General features: G+C 41.2%; 1 protein-coding gene across 33 annotated transcripts in view; it reads left to right on the plus strand.

The window, feature by feature from the left end:
* Positions 1–16,606, plus strand: part of LOC138735739 (disks large-associated protein 4-like) — a 482,104-nt gene that overhangs the window by 338,942 nt on the left and 126,556 nt on the right. For all 33 annotated transcript variants that reach the window (XM_069884077.1, XM_069884055.1, XM_069884063.1 and 30 more), the window contains one exon: positions 6,614–6,834. In XM_069884077.1, the coding sequence (XP_069740178.1) occupies positions 6,614–6,834 (221 nt within the window). The remainder of the gene's footprint in view (positions 1–6,613; positions 6,835–16,606) is intronic.

Below are 16,606 nucleotides of genomic sequence, written 5' to 3' on the forward strand. Positions count from 1 at the left end.
CATCTGCCATTTTCTGGCCCATTTTTCCAATTGCTGCAGATCCCTCTGCAAGCTTTGAAAGCCTTCCTCGCTGTCCACAACAATCTTCGTGTCACCTGCGATCTTTGTGTCATCAGCAAACTTGTTGATCCAATTTACCACATTATCATCGAGATCATTGATATAGACAACAAACAACAATGGCCCCTGCACCGATCCCTGAGGCACACCACTAATCACAGGCCTCCAGTCTGAGAAGCAATCATCCGCTACCACTCTCGGGCATCTCCCATTCAACCAAAGTCAAATTCGCAAATGGATTGCACACAGTATGAATCATTTTGTAAATATATCTGTATGTGTGTTTACACATTTTTGCACCGAGGACCAAAGAGCGTTGTTTCGTCCGGATGTCCTTATCCAATCAAATAATAATAAGGAACTTGAACGAAGAAGCAAAGGTCTTACGTGTGGCGTTGCAGATGATGGTAGCTGCAAACTGGCCCTGCTTGTCACGCGTGGTCTGCGGGGCAGCTGCAGCAAAGATGGCATCGCAGGTCCTTCTCTTCCAGTGCAGACCAGAAAAGCGCGTGCCAGCTCCGGAACCCGAGGGGCAGACTCCGGGCAGCCTTAAAGGCTGCAGCACAAACTTCAGCGTAAATCAGTTGTGCTAAACAAGCTCTCAGCCTGCTGTCTCAGTTCTTTTGCTGCGCTCGCGACGTACCTGTGAATGAAGGTTGCGATCCTCTGTAATTCTTCTGAAACACTGGACAACAATTGTTTTTCAAAAGATTTGCTTCCTGAAAAAAATTGGGGATTATGATAGACAACTTCAAGTTGAACACAAAGATAATTTCAGATTTGCTGTATCACTTAGGAAGTTGGAGAGACATTAAATTAACTTTTATTGAATTTAGTATTAAGCATACACTTTCCACATATGTATCAGAATCCGCAACTGTTGCAACACTGTCGAGACATTTTTGCTGTATTGAATTCTCCTGATGACAATAAATCCTATTGTTAAGTACACCCACTATGGTATTGCCTGAAGAACATGTGCATCAACATGTGTTCAATCTATAATCAATGTAATGCACAGCATCTGTACATGTGAGCTGCCTGTCTACATTTATCCTGACTTAACCTGCCTAGGCCTAATACAGCATATGCATAACACTTGCATTGAGTGCATGCCCAGTCAAGCCTGGACTGACCAAAACAGCTTGCTTTGTGGGCAAAATACCAGCAAACTTAAAATATAACAGGAAATCACAAAATAGGTCTATTTTTTTTTAAAGTATGTGATAGGAAAATTTTAAGGTGATCCTCATCAGCAGTCCAAAATCCATAAAGTACACCCAATAAAGTGTTCAGGAAGCAGATTCTTCATTGTCCAGTGATCTCAGCGTTCAAAGTCCCATCCCAATAAGGACAGGCCTCATTTTTCAAAAGGTTCTTTGTATTTGTGTTACCTCTCAGTGTCTTCCTGATAGCTGAGTATCCCTCCAATATCACAGAAATTACAATGTAGACTGTTTAAATTGTGATTTATGAAGATTAGAAGAATTTGAAATTACATCTTGACTTTTAATTACAGTTTCTGATCAGTGTTTTATGGCAAAGTTACTTAGTTGCAAACAAAAATGTTGCTTTATTCTTCTTTCATCTCAGTTGGCCTTCCCATTTTTTGTTGTCATAGTGTCTGTGTTGCAACAAAATCTACCCTCTTTCATTTTATGGCTGCTTAACGGCATCATCTGAAAATGTAAACGTGATTCCCTTGAGCTCTCCACCAAACAAGTGATGCAAACAGAAGTGACCTTTGATGGGATTAATACAGGACACTATTACCCACTTGTTCACACATGCTCTCTCCCTTCAAAGCAGTTCCCTGATTGACCATGCTTCTGACCGCATACACCTTGATCTTTGAAATCATAAAATCGTTCAGCTCATGATGACTCCCTCCAGAAAAGAACATTCCCCTTCATTTTCCTATATCCTGTCAATTTCCTTCCTTCAAGTTACCATGAAATTCTTTTTTGAAAGCCTAGATTAACTCTGTTTCCACCTTGAGAGTTAGGACATGTACATTAAGTAGTTAACCAAAAGGAATGTTAATGAATAGAGCAATCAAGTGGGATCAAGTCTAAAGTTCCCTGAAAGTGACAACACAGGTAGACAAGGCAAGAGCCATATCGTACAGTATGTTTATTTCACATGTTAGGGCAGAAAATATAAAAGTTGGGAGGTCATGTCACAACTTTACAAAGCACTGGTCAAACTGCACTTGGAATATCATGTGCTGAACTGGAAAGAGTGATTACACTGGGGAGAGTGCGGAGGAAATTCATTGGGATGTTGCCTAGAACAGAGGACTTTAATTATGGGGAGAGATTGGATAGGCTGGGATTGTGCTCCCTGGAGCTCGGGAGACCTGGAGAGGGTAGGTAATCAGAATCTTTTTTTTCCGAAAGTAAGGTAATATAACTTATAGATTTGAGGTGACAGGAAAAAGTCTTAAAGGAGATCTAAGGGGAAAACTTTTTACAGAGAATGTTAAAAGTAGATTTTGTGTAGAGGATATAATCAAACAACAGACCCCATATCGATAGTTCCACGCAATTTAATTTGCTTTGCAAAGCAACATGTACTTTCTTACTGCCCATCTCCATAACCACGTTTATTAGTACTGAGTTCCACTCCTTGCATAAAACAGAGTCTTACTGCAAGGTAATCAGGCTGGTGCTGTTAGCTGCTACTGGTGGTGGTCTGTCCGGCAGAGGGGACAATGTCATTACTTGTGGCTGCTGTACAGTGCCACTGGATAGGATGACATCTGCCAATCATCAATCGCTTCACTTTGGTTACCGAACAAGGTTGATATGTCAAACACAAAATCAGGATCCCGAAGTCCATTCTTTGATTGATTTATACCTGAAATGTGTTGCCAAAGGAAGTGGTGGAGTAGGTCACCGTTTATGAGGCAGTTAGACAGGCACTTAAATCATCAAGATGTGGAAGGAGACAGTTCTATTGCAACCAAATGGAATGAGTGGAGACAGGCAAAAAGGTGTTTGATGTGGATGTGGTGGGCCAATAATCCTGTTTCTCTCCTGTCCAACTCCATGACACTATGACCACGTTTATTGGTACTGAGTTCCACTCCTTGCATGAAACAGTTTTTCTCATGCCTCCACTGTGTCTTTTGTCCTTCTCTTTAAATTGTTGCCTTTGACCTTTGAGCCATTTACTAATGGGAACAGATAAACTTATCATTTCTACTTCCAGCAACATCCAATTTTTAAAAAGTTACTCCAGCTGGCAGTGAAAGGGTTGGTTGCTACAAATGATAGATTGGTGCAGTTATGGAAGGAAAGGGTCTTTCTTCTGTCCCCACAGAAATATCTGTGGTGAGACAAGTTTTATGGCATTGATATATGCTCCTATCTATGACTGTTGATTTGCTTGTTATGCTATTTGGATAGAGTCCTCTTCCAATATATCACATCAAATTTCTAACCCAATTTCTATGTCTGCCACGGGATCTCAGTTTGATTCCTTCAGATACAGTCATAGCTCGAGCTTTGGTTCTGATTTCTGCAATGTTATTATTATCTTTTGAATCAGATTGAATCCATGTTTCCTTCAAATGGAGTTTCCTGTTTACCAGCAGCCACCTGAAACCGGAAGCTGCTTTCCTCTCAAATCTTCTTTCTTTTGCCAATCTCATTTTGAAAAAAAATATTCCACCCCGATCATCAATTTTGTGTCCAAATCGATCTTCCCTCCTCACCTTATCTGCCTTAATTCTCATTTGTTACCTTCCAAACACTTGACAATCATGGTTATTTCCTCATTGTGTTTAATCCATCAGCCTGCAAATTTATTTTGTTAATCGTGGTCACTTTCAACATCACCTCTCTCATGAGATGCATCTGAAAGCATTGCTTATACCATTGCCCTGAGTAAGCCATTCAGTTTGTGACTTAAAATAACATCAAATCAGCAGTATTCTTCCAAAGCTTTTCCCAGAGCATTTACTATGTGATTATAAGGCTTAAATCCAACACTTCACAGCTGCCCAAGATGAAACAACCAATCTGTCAAAATATCCAAATGGCTGAAGGCTGTTTATGTTCTTGCCACAGCATTACATCAATGTATGATGATTGCCCAAGTTTTGACACAGCATGCTGCATGCAATTCACAACTGCAAACCAAGATCCACATTTCAATTCAAAAGACTTGCAATTGCACCTTTATTTTTCCAACTTGGAGCTTGGTTTGTTCGGCACGCCAACGGTTTACTGATACGGCATTCCAAATTCCTGTCCATTTAAATCAGCAAAGAGAGAATCAATGCCAGATTTAAGAGCCTCAAAATGTCAGAGCTGAACTGTGCTCATTCTGCCATAAAAGTGCATTATTTATTCTGATAGAATCTCAGAATATTCTCAGAGCTATAAGGACAAAATGTTGAAAGTCAATGCTGAAATGAAAAATGTTATTTTCTGTTAAATATGGACATGACAAACACATGACTGGCTCCAAAGTTGCTTGATTGCGATGTTATTTATATGCACTAAAGTTTGGAAATAAGGTTGAATGCTTTATTCAGTTTTGCGGACAAGAATAGTTGTGTTGATCTAGTATTTAAAATCTGCTGAAAGCTCATTTATCATTACATGAGATTGTGTAGGAGTGGGCAAATTTTCTGACTGGGATCAACACTTCACTCAAATTAATTCACAGTCAGCTATTGCCAACTGATATTTACCGCATCATTCTTTGAAATCACATTGCATAAATTTTTTGTGTCTAATTTGTCTAAGGGGGCACGGTTAGCATAGCAGATAGCACAACACTTGCAGCGCCAGCGATCAGGACTGGGGTTTGAATCCCATGCTGTCTGTAAGTGTCTGCGTGGGTTTCCTCTGGGTGCTTCGGCTTCCTCCCATCCTTCAAAACATACTGGGGGTTGTAGGTAAACTGGGTAGCATAGGCTCGTGCTGTATGTCTAAATTAAGTTTAAAGTTGATATGCACAATTCTATAAATTGTGGTTTCTTTTCTAATTTCAAATCTTTCCAATGGCCCTCAAATTATTCTTAAAACAGAAAATAGTTGTCAATCTGTGGATCCATCCAACATTATCAGATAGATGTTTTCGCTGTAAGAAGGAAACAGGAACCACAGTACATGCAATTTGGGCATGTGAGAAAGTGAAAAAATTTTGGGAAGATCTAAATCAGATATTAAATAAAATCACAAAAAGCAACATACCAAAAAATCCAGAGATCTTTCTTCTAAGTAATATAAGAAGTAAAGAATTAGGCCTCAAATTGGATGAAGCACAAAAAAGATTTATTATGACAGCCTCAGCTGTAGCAAAAAAATGTATAATGTCAACTTGGAAATTGGAAGAGAGCCTGAGAGTACAGCAATGGTACATAGAAATGAATAAATGTATTCCATTGGAAAAATAACATATAATTTAAAAAATAAAGTCACATTATTTGAACAAATTTGGGAACTGTACATGGAACACAACAGAGAAGGCCTACCACGGACCTCCACCCCCAAAAATGATAAGATAATAAGAAGAGAAAATGACTTGACCCAGTGAGTAAAAGTAGATGACACAATTTTTTGGTTTATTTTCATTGTGTGATGACATTGTTTAATGAGTTTATTGTATTGTATATGTTGAACATTTAAAGGGTTTGGAGGGGGGTGGGAAGGAGGGAGGGAAGGGAGGGGGGAAAAAAAGAGGAGAAAATGCCACTGTGTATATTCAAGAGGAAAATGTTTGTGTATATTTTGATTAATATGGTTAATCGTGTGAACATTTTTTTTTTAATTTTCAAAAAAATCTGTGGATCCATGAGAAATGAAAGATGCTTCTAAAGTTGAACAAAAATATGTTCTGACAACGTTTTGTGAAAAACAAAGCAGTCCAGTGAGAATTACATCCTGAAATGTTACAGATGCCTTGATGACCTAAATACTTGATAAAGTTAAGGGGAAAAAAATATTCATGATTTATTTCTAGATCTGAAGCTTAAAACTTTGTCTTTCATCTTGTGTAAAAGCAGCTGTAGACCTTTAACGCAATGGACTGGGTGCATGTCGTTGGGACTGGCAAAAAAAAATGGTTTGCCACATACTAGAAGGGCCGAAGGGGCCTGTGTTCTGTGGTTCTAATAGTGTTAGAACTCTGGAGCAGCCCATGCAGTTTATAACTCTGATACTGGTTGTCAAGGAAACTGACCAAATGGTAGGTTACAGAAGACATCTTGAAACTAGGCACATGATTATTACCACAACTCTTCATTATCAGCAATATCTCAATTTGCATGGTACATTATCCTGATAGTTTTCTCACGACAATGGTGATTGTAATACCATTTAATAGAAGGGTACATTGAATGGCTGACCTGATTTATGTTCTCACGTGCATCATGTTATTTGAAGGGGTCAACAATTCAAGAATGATTTTGCAGTAAGTTTTCACCGGTGGTAAATGTTATAAGTATCTATGGATGCTTTCCATTGAACCAATCTGATATTCTTTAGCATATGAGGTTGAAAACCATCTCGTCTAATAACAAGTTATCCATCTTGAGCAGGTCCCCCTCTATGAAGACTGGAATAGCACCCTTTCACGTGGAAAAGTAGGAGAAATTCCCTGTCGGCGAATGCGCAGCGGCAGTTACATCAAGGCGATGGGAGACGACGACAGTGAGGACTCTGAGATGAGCCCCAAACCATCCCCAAAGACTGCAGCGCGTCGTCAAAGCTATCTGAGGGCCACACAGCAGTCTCTGAGTGAGCAGATCAGCCAGCGGAAGTGAGTTCTCATCTATGCTAATTTATTTTTGGCTTGTTAAATTACTTTGATGCAGTGCCGTTTTCATGGCTCTCATATTCTTTCTTAAATATCTGCACCTAATTACATAAAGCCTTTCCAAACTATGAAGTTGAAGAGACACTCTTTAAGATGCAGTCCAAAGAGATTTTGTTTTGAAGAAATCAGCAGGAGAAAGTTATTTGTTCCATTCTCTGGCACTGATAGAATCAGAGGTTTGCTGAACCAAAAAATTGAGCTCTCTTCTACTGCAAGAGATTTCATTTTGTTTCACACTTAGAAATAGGGAATTAAAACAGCATTCTTATCTAAAATCAGATTTTGTTGCCCATGTAAAATGTTGATAGCTACTAGCATGCTTGTGCTTTTTTTTAAGTCAATGGCAAGGCAAATTTTGGAAGAAGAGTTCATGGGATGGCCAGCTGTAAACCCCTGGATCATACATTCATTTGTGAAACATGATGTCCAGATGTGAATTGCTACAGTAGAGATTGGGTTTTTCTGATAATCCTTGGGAATACATCATATAACGAGCTGGTCTTGTAATATGTACTTACACATAAATCCACAAAATGTAATTTCCTCATTTGCCCACATCTGAAGCTTCTCCGTGGATTTTCACCTTGTCATGATGGAGAAGCTTGTGTGGTCCTGATATCCTGAGAGTGATGCCGTCTGGAGCTATGCTCCTGGTAGGTTCACCCATGGCGTTAAGGTCGAGGGTGAGGTCCCTGACAAAGAACAATCCAACTAAGTCCTCAATGGTGGAACAGGTGGATGAAGTTACTCTAAACTCAATGGCTGCGAAAGCGGACAAAGGCTGCAACAAACCAATCAGCCCCAATCGTCATGGTTTTCATGCCATTGGAATTAGTTGGTTGATTTGTGAAGTATCGTGTGGTTCTTGGAGTGCAACATCAAGTACACGTTAAACAGGCGTCTTCGCTCTGTGGATCAACGGAACAAAGGCCATCATCCTCGACCTCGAGGGATAGCCATGATGACATCTGAAGGGAAAAATAAGAAATTGTTTTCCATCGAACACAACTGGAATATTTTCTTGGTTAGCAGCTCAGAATGGGAGTTGAGGGACAGTGTCATCAGTACAGTGGACTTTCATAATAATGTCAGCAATTATTACTTCATTTTTCAGTACCTAGCAAACATAAACTGACATTCACTGGACGTTGTAGCAAATATGGAAACTATGGCGACCAATGGGGGTAACCCTCAAACTATAAAACCCTGACTGTGGTGATTATAGAGTGAATAATTATGGTTTAATATAAATACAAATATACCATCAAACTCGTACCAAAATGTTACTTTAAGGAGCATTTTTACTTGTTCTATCTGATCCAAGGATTATTTGATGTTGCTTGACCTGCTGAGTTCCTGCAGCAGATTGTACTTTTTTTTATTCCAAATTCCAATATCTACAGTGACATATATCTCTAAAGTTATCTGAATGGATTAGAGTGAGCATTTAAAGAAGTTATTTCTTGCATATTCTTTCCTTTGTAACCTGATGAAATTTCATTGAAATTTTATATTAGTAGCATGTGACATTATCTTCTCATAACTTGGCTACACTCCTTCTGGTTCCATCCACAACCAGGGAGTTCCCACAGAGTCTGACCCCCAGAAATTCACCCCTCTGTGCCTGCTTTTCCAAACATTCTGCAGATAGAAAGTGCATACACATCTCTGCTGGGAAAGAGTATCCCAATTCTGTTGGATAAGATTGATACATTGAAGAACATACCGGAACACTTAAAGACTAGAAATGCTTGTTTAGCCGAGGTACATATTGCGGGACTCTCAGAAATCCCAAATGCTGTACTTGCCTTTGCAGAATAACATACATGACACAAGTAGAAATTCTGCCTGGCCCCGCAGGAAAAAGAATCTTGGGGTTTCCCACGGTTGAATGACTGTGGGAAAGAAAATTTTGATCAGACCTCAGCCCAAATTTTTCGCATTTAGTCATGCTCAATTGCTGAGGCAATCGTACCTTTCAGCTCATTTATAATGCAGTGGCCGGCTATAGGAGAAGGCACAGAGGGCACCCTGGAGCCCTGCCAACGGCACTTTTCTCATTACCGTTAATCAACTGTAATGTCCTGGTATTGATGAAACCATTCAATTATACTGACCCTAATTTCTAAAAGGGCACCAGTCTAGCATTCACATCAATCGAATAACTTTGCTGGAATTGGTTTGTGTTCTTCATTCATTCATTCATAAAAGAGCAGACTATAAAACTCTCAATTGATTGCTTCGTGGCATTATTTGCGCAAGGACGGGTGATAGGGATGGCCACGGGGCACAATAATTATTAAGCATATGAAGGGCACGCTGTATGATGCACACACACAAAATAGCAGTACATCAAACTTGCTGATACTTGGAATTCTTGTGCACATCTTAAGCAAAATGTTGTATTGTGTTCAATTTTTAATTACAATTGTCTGTTAAGCTTGTTTCTCTTCTTAAACATTCCTTCAGGATTGAGGATGACTTGCTTCTACTCTGGTGTTAAAGGTTCTCAGGTGGCTAATGAGCCCAATTGTTGACTCTCTTCTGTTTACAGCTTCTTCCCATGGGCAGTGAGAATGCTGAACAATCAAAGCAACTGCTTGCACTAACCATCCAAGACTCTCCTGTGTACAAAACATATTTATTTGTATAGGCCTGAGGTGGCCAAACGAGCTTAGCTAAGAGACACATAACGATAGACTTAAGATCTTGAGAGCCGCGAGACATGAAAAAATATTACATACACGTTTTTATTCTTGCATGTGCATTTTGATACATAAATTCATATAAATATTAAGAAATACATGTATGTAATAATATTTATTCATGTATGTCATTTTTAAACTGCTTTCAAAAATCAAAATGTACAAATAGGAAATACTTTCAAAACCTGACTGATTTTTTGTTGAAATCTCTGCCCAAGGAGGCAGTAGAGGCTGCCTTATTAAAGATATTTAAGATACAGTATGATAGATTTTTGCATCTTGGGGAAATTAAGGCTTATGAGGGAAAGGTGGAGCTGGGTCCAAGGCCAGATCAGCTGTGATCTCACTGAACGTGGGAGCAGGCTCAACAGGCCGGATGAACAACACCTGCTCCTGCTGTGCTCTCTTCGGGAACACTGCTGCCACCGGGTCTCTGCACCATTGCGGCGTCCACAGCCGAGTGCACAATGCAGGAAGTGACCCAATGCAAAGCTGCCTCCTGAAACAGGGACCCGTGGCTGCTTCAAGGATGCTGGTATCTCCTCTAGCCAATGTATTTCTGTGAGCCACACATTGCACGTGGTTCAAAAGACGGAGGTCTACAAGATTATGAGGGGCATAGATAAGATGGGTAGCCAGCACCTGTTTCCCAGGGCAGGATCAGCAAACAGCAGAAGATATATGTACACAGTTAAGAGAGGGAAGTTTAGGGGAGGCATCAGTGATGTGTTTTAACACAGAGAGTTGTGGGTGCCTGGAATGCTTTTCCAGGGATGGTGGTGGAGGCTGAAACATTGGGGGCATCTTGGAAGAAAAATAGAGGGTTACAGGGCAGTGAGGGTTGAGTATTTTTTGAGGAAGGAATATATGAGTGGGCGCAACATCAAGGGCTGAAGGGCCTGTACTGTGTAGTGTTGTACTATGTTCTATGGCCGTCCCTGGTTGAGATTAAATTCTTGTTCTCCATATGTATTGTTTGTCTGTATGTGTGTGTTATGTCCAGTTGTGTATCTGTGTGTCTTCCACCAGAAAACGCTGTTGTGCTTGTACAATAAACCTGACTTGACTTGACTTGATATTTGGCTTCTGTGCATATCCCACACATGGCTTTGAGGTGCTCAGCACTCTACCAAATGCTCCTTCTCCACTTTGAGCTGCCATGGGCCAGACATGGGGGTCAATAGGGGTGTTTACTTCAAGGAGGTTTGACCTTCCCATGAATTTTCTGAGGATGACAGAGCTCAGAATAGAATGGGAAGAGCCAGGGTACAATGCTTGCAGCTCATTCGATACCAGTGCAAATTTAGGAAGCTACAGCACAGGATAGAAGTTACTATTGGTGTCAAATGACCTCTCCTACTCAATGCAGCCGACTGAACTGCGGCTCCATTTCTGGGGATATTGACCCTAGTGAGGACCTTACTTTGGCTCACTTTTCATTCCAATAAATTGGAGACAGTATTCGTGCTTTCCGTCCTGTACCTTGCTATGACTGATGTGGGTAGGCCAGGTTTTGGTAATACTTAGGAAGGCTGAGATCATCGCTGCATAGTAGACCATGAATTTTGTGTCAGGCCGGAGATCTTCATCTTCAAGTGCTCTTTTCCTCTATTGACCAATGTGTTGGCATATTGAAGCTTGCGATAAATGTCATCATCAATGTGTGACTTTGCTGAGAGGTGGTTCCAGAGAAATGGGAGGTGGCTCACAATTTCCCGGATCTCACCTTCATTATTGGAGGAGTGGGTGAGTTAAAAGAAAGGCCCTTCCTCTCTAATGCTTCATGAAAAGAACCATTGATAGGGTGGAGCTTAGATTTAAAGTACACACACACTGCAGTGGAGTTTTGGGTGACCTTGGCTCTGGAGTATATTTTCTCATTGGTTCACAACATTAAATCCAACTTGCTAGAAGTTTGTTGAAGGCAAGGCATAAGATTGCAGCAAGAAGGACTGATACTGTTGAGATCATTCATGAGGGTTTTGATATTCCAAGTCTCAAATGTCATATTGTAGAGTGGAATGTGTCAACGTTTTTTTTTTAATCGAGCATAATTACATTAATGTAAAGCAGCAGAACCAAGTATCAAGATTATCGGTTAAACACTGTTTAGCTAAAGTGACCTTCTCCAAATTCACAAAACCTATGATGGCTTTTTTTTATGGTTTTCCCCTTAAAATTCAGCAAGTTCTTTATTTCTTTCCCCAAAAGAACTCGACACAACAAAGAACACATTCAGATAAAGATTTTTTTTTTAACTCTTGCGATAGCAAGATTGTAAAATTCTAATGCTACTGAAATTTTCCAGTAATATTAATTCTGTTTCTGGAACGTTTTAAGATAATGTTGACCAGAATTGAACAAGATCTTGAATGAACGTGAGGTTTTTCCTCAATTTCCAAACCAGGAAAGCTTATTCTACTTGAGTTTGGCTCTTGTCTTCCACCATTCACTCAAAATATGCTGCCTCTTTCTGACTCACGAATAGCTGGATGCAGCTGAGTATATGTAACAACTGAGTCAGAAGATCTCACACAACTATACAGCGCAGAAGGTTGGCCCACTTACACTGATTCTCAGTGGCCGACAGTTCTACAATCGAGTTTTGGATCAGGCATGGATTTCATAGACACTGATTCTCATTGAGTAAAAGATCAACAGACATTTATCCACTATGGTACGAGTACCAAACACTGTGATTCTCATTATGCCATAATTGTCAATATTAGAATCTATTGGCCACTAATCTGCCCAGACAATTATTGCATTAATTTATCTTTGTAAATCAAATGCAAATGAATTAAGTTTATAAAGCCAGAATCAGATCAAAATTGTATATCCACACCCAATGTCCTCCAAATTTTGCCCTCTAAAGTACCCTCTATAATGTTTGGGACAAAAATGCTTTTTTTTCCTTCATTTGGCCTTGTTCACCACAGTTTTAAATTTGCAATCAAACCATTCATGTGATTAAAGTGAACATTCCAGATTTTATTCAAGGGTATTTGCGTACATTTTGGATTGACCATGTAGAAATTACAGCATTTATTATACATTTCAGGGCACTGTAATATTTGGGACATAGCAATAGCATGTATATTAAAGTAGTCATGTTTAATACTTGGTTGCATATCCCTTGCATGTAATGACTGCTTGTTATCTGTAATTCATAGTAATTTCCAGGTGCTGAGTATCTTCTCAGGTGATGCTCTGCCAGGACTCTTCCGCAGCTATCTTCAGCTCCTGCTTGTTCGGGGGCATATAGAAGGCATGCTCAATTAGATTGAGATCAGGTGACTGACTTGGTCATTCAAGAATTTTCCAGTTCTTAGGTTTGAAAAGCTCCTTTGTTGCTTTAGCAATATGTTTGGGATCATTATCTTGCTGCAGGATGAAGCACGAATAGATAAGATGTTTCTATACACCTCAGAATTCATTTTGCTACTGTCATCAATGAAGATATCTTCTTCTTTGGCTTGGCTTCGCAGACGAAGATTTATGGAGGGGGTAAAAGTCCACGTCTGCTGCAGGCTTGTTTGTGGCTGACAAGTCCGATGCGGGACAGGCAGACACGGTTGCAGCGGATGCAGGGGAAAATTGGTTGGTTGGGGTTGGGTGTTGGGTTTTTCCTCCTTTGCCTTTTGTCAGTGAGGTGGGCTCTGCAGTCTTCTTCAAAGGAGGTTGCTGCCCGCCAAACTGTGAGGCGCCAAGATGCACGGTTTGAGGCGATATCAGCCCACTGGCGGTGGTCAATGTGGCAGGCACCAAGAGATTTCTTTAGGCAGTCCTTGTACCTTTTCTTTGGTGCACCTCTGTCACGGTGGCCAGTGGAGAGCTCGCCATATAACACGATCTTGGGAAGGCGATGGTCCTCCATTCTGGAGACATGACCCACCCAGCGCAGCTGGATCTTCAGCAGCGTGGACTCGATGCTGTCGACCTCTGCCATCTCGAGTACTTCGACGTTAGGGATGAAAGCGCTCCAATGGATGTTGAGGATGGAGCGGAGACAACACTGGTGGAAGCGTTCTAGGAGCCGTAGGTGATGCCGGTAGAGGACCCATGATTCGGAGCCGAACAGGAGTGTGGGTATGACAACGGCTCTGTATACGCTTATCTTTGTGAGGTTTTTCAGTTGGTTGTTTTTCCAGACTCTTTTGTGTAGTCTTCCAAAGGCGCTATTTGCCTTGGCGAGTCTGTTGTCTATCTCATTGTCGATCCTTGCATCTGATGAAATGGTGCAGCCGAGATAGGTAAACTGGTTGACCGTTTTGAGTTTTGTGTGCCCGATGGAGATGTGGGGGGGCTGGTAGTCATGGTGGGGAGCTGGCTGATGGAGGACCTCAGTTTTCTTCAGGCTGACTTCCAGGCCAAACATTTTGGCAGTTTCCGCAAAGCAGGACGTCAAGCGCTGAAGAGCTGGCTCTGAATGGGCAACTAAAGCGGCATCGTCTGCAAAGAGTAGTTCACGGAAAAGTACACCAGTATCATACATGCCCAGGCCATAACACTCCCACCACCATGTTTCACAGATGAAGTGGTTTGCTTTGGATCTTAGGTAGTCCATTTACACCTCCACACTTTGCTGTTACCATCACTCTGATGTAGGTTAATCTTGGTCTCATTTGTCCACAAGACCTTTCTCCAGAATTCTGCAGGCTCTTTGATATGCTTCTTGACAAACATTAATCTGGCCACTCTGTTTCTGTGGCCAACTAGTGGTTTGCATCTTGCAGTGTATTTCTGTTTATGAAGACTTCTGCAGACAGTTGTCATTGACACATCCTAACCTGCTTCTTGAAGAGTGTTTATAGTCTGTAGCACAGGCATTTGGGATTTTTCTTCATGATGATGAGAATTCTTCTGACATCAGCAGTGGAGGTCTTCCTTGGCCTCCCAATCCCTTTGCAATCACTGAGCTCACCAGTACGCTCTTTCTTCTTAAAGGTGATTTTGGTAATCGTGAGGTTTGGACGATGTCTAATACTGTTTTATTCCTGTTTTTCAGTCTCATAATGGCTTCTTTGACTTTCATTGGCGCAGCCCTGGCTCTCATGTTGAAAAGTGCAACTACACATTCCAAAGGTGATCAAAAGCTTCGAAGCATGCCTGGCTCTCTTATACCTGCACCAAAGAAGTAATTACACGGATCTGAGTACTCACAAACACCTGTGAAGACAAATGTTCCAAACATTCTCACGGCCTGTGGGAAGAAGCTGTTCCTCAGCCTGGTGGTGCTGGCTCTGATATCCCTGCATCTCTTTCCCAACGGGAGCATCTGAAAAATGCTGTGTGCAGGGTGGAAGGGATCCTTAATGACTTAGCATGTCTTCTTCTGGCAATGGTCCTACTATCGGAGGATAGGGGAGAGACACCCCAGAGTTCCTTTCTGCCAGTCATGGTCCTTTGGATTGACCTCCAATCCATTTCTCTGCAGCAACTGTACCACACTGTAATGCTCATGGAGTCATAGATTCATATGGTATGGAACAAGACCCTGAGGCAAACTGAGTTCAAGCCCCTTCACACTCACCCTCAACTCTTCCCACTTTTATTTTCCCCTCATTCCTATCAACTTCCCCTTGTACTCAGGGAAATTTCCAGTGGTCAAATAACATAATGACCTGCACACCTTTGGGAAACCAGACTACTCAGAGGAAATGCACGCAGTCATAGCGAAAAGGTGCAAACTCTTCACAGACAGCACCAGAGGTCATGAATGGACCCAAGTCACTGGAAAGTGAAGACAGTAGCTCAATTAGGTGGGCCGCTGATCACATCAAGCCAAGTTTGGTCACTGAATAAATTCACTGGAGAAAATCAAAAGCTTCCAAGACAATCAAACTTGTAGGTGCTGAAGGCCTGAAAGTTAATTCCATTTAATGCTTCCACTGATGCTACATGACCTGCTGACGTTTTGCTCATACCTTGATGAAGGACTTAATCCTGAAATGATGGTTATGTATCTTTATCTTTGCTCTATAAATTACACTATTTGACCTGCTGAGTTTCCCAGCATTATGTTTTTACTTCAACCACAGACTTCCGCATTTTATGGCTGAGTTTTTCCATCGTTTTCTTTTTTTTTTCAGATTTCCCTTATCTGCAATTTTTTTATTAATTTGTGTGTCAAATGTCTTGACATAGGATGTGTTGCCACCTGCTGGCTAAACTGATCCTAGCAGTCCCAGATTTAGATTCCTGTCCAGTGATGTTTTGTTCCAGATTTTATCAGGGCTGCTCATGTACCCCGGAACATTTCAGCTCATACATATTAGCCAAATAATGTTAATGAAAAATAGCCCAGTGGTAGCATATTTAAATATTAGAAATCTGAATGAAAAATAGAAAATGCTGGCAACATTCACCAGATTAGACAACTGCTGCAGAGAGAGAGAGAGAGAGAGAGAGAGAGAGACACACACACACACACACACACACACACACACACACACACACACACACACACACACACACACACATAGTGTTTAATGTGATTGATTGGTGTCCTTGGTAAAATGTTGTTAGTCATAGGATCATGTTATAATTGGGAGAATTGTCAAAGAATGAGGTACCGAATGCAGAAGCTGCACTGTAATTGACGCTGACCCCCACAACCACCTAAACTATGTGTCTTCCCAACTGTATCTTGTGAGGACACTACCCTTTCTTCCAATTCTGCCATCCCTTCTGTTTCTGGGATGAGGCCCACCCCAGAATATCCAAAATGTCCTGTTTCTTGAAGAACTGTGCCTTCCTTCCTGCTGCTCTCACCTTTATCTGCATCTCCCACATTTCAGGCACTTCCACTGTCACCCCAACTACCCCTGGACAAAGCAGCAGTGAGTTCCCTTGGTTCTCACATCCCACCCCACCTGTCTCCACATCAACCCCACACCATTCAATTTGCAGATAGATCCTTACACAGACAGAAGACTGAGGGGAACAATAGGCTTTATTGAGCAAGAGACTGCTGGCCCGGATCTCAGCTAGGAAAATGAGCGGGAAGG

Source organism: Narcine bancroftii, chromosome 6, assembly GCF_036971445.1.
Source record: "Narcine bancroftii isolate sNarBan1 chromosome 6, sNarBan1.hap1, whole genome shotgun sequence".
NCBI classification, from domain to species: domain Eukaryota; kingdom Metazoa; phylum Chordata; class Chondrichthyes; order Torpediniformes; family Narcinidae; genus Narcine; species Narcine bancroftii.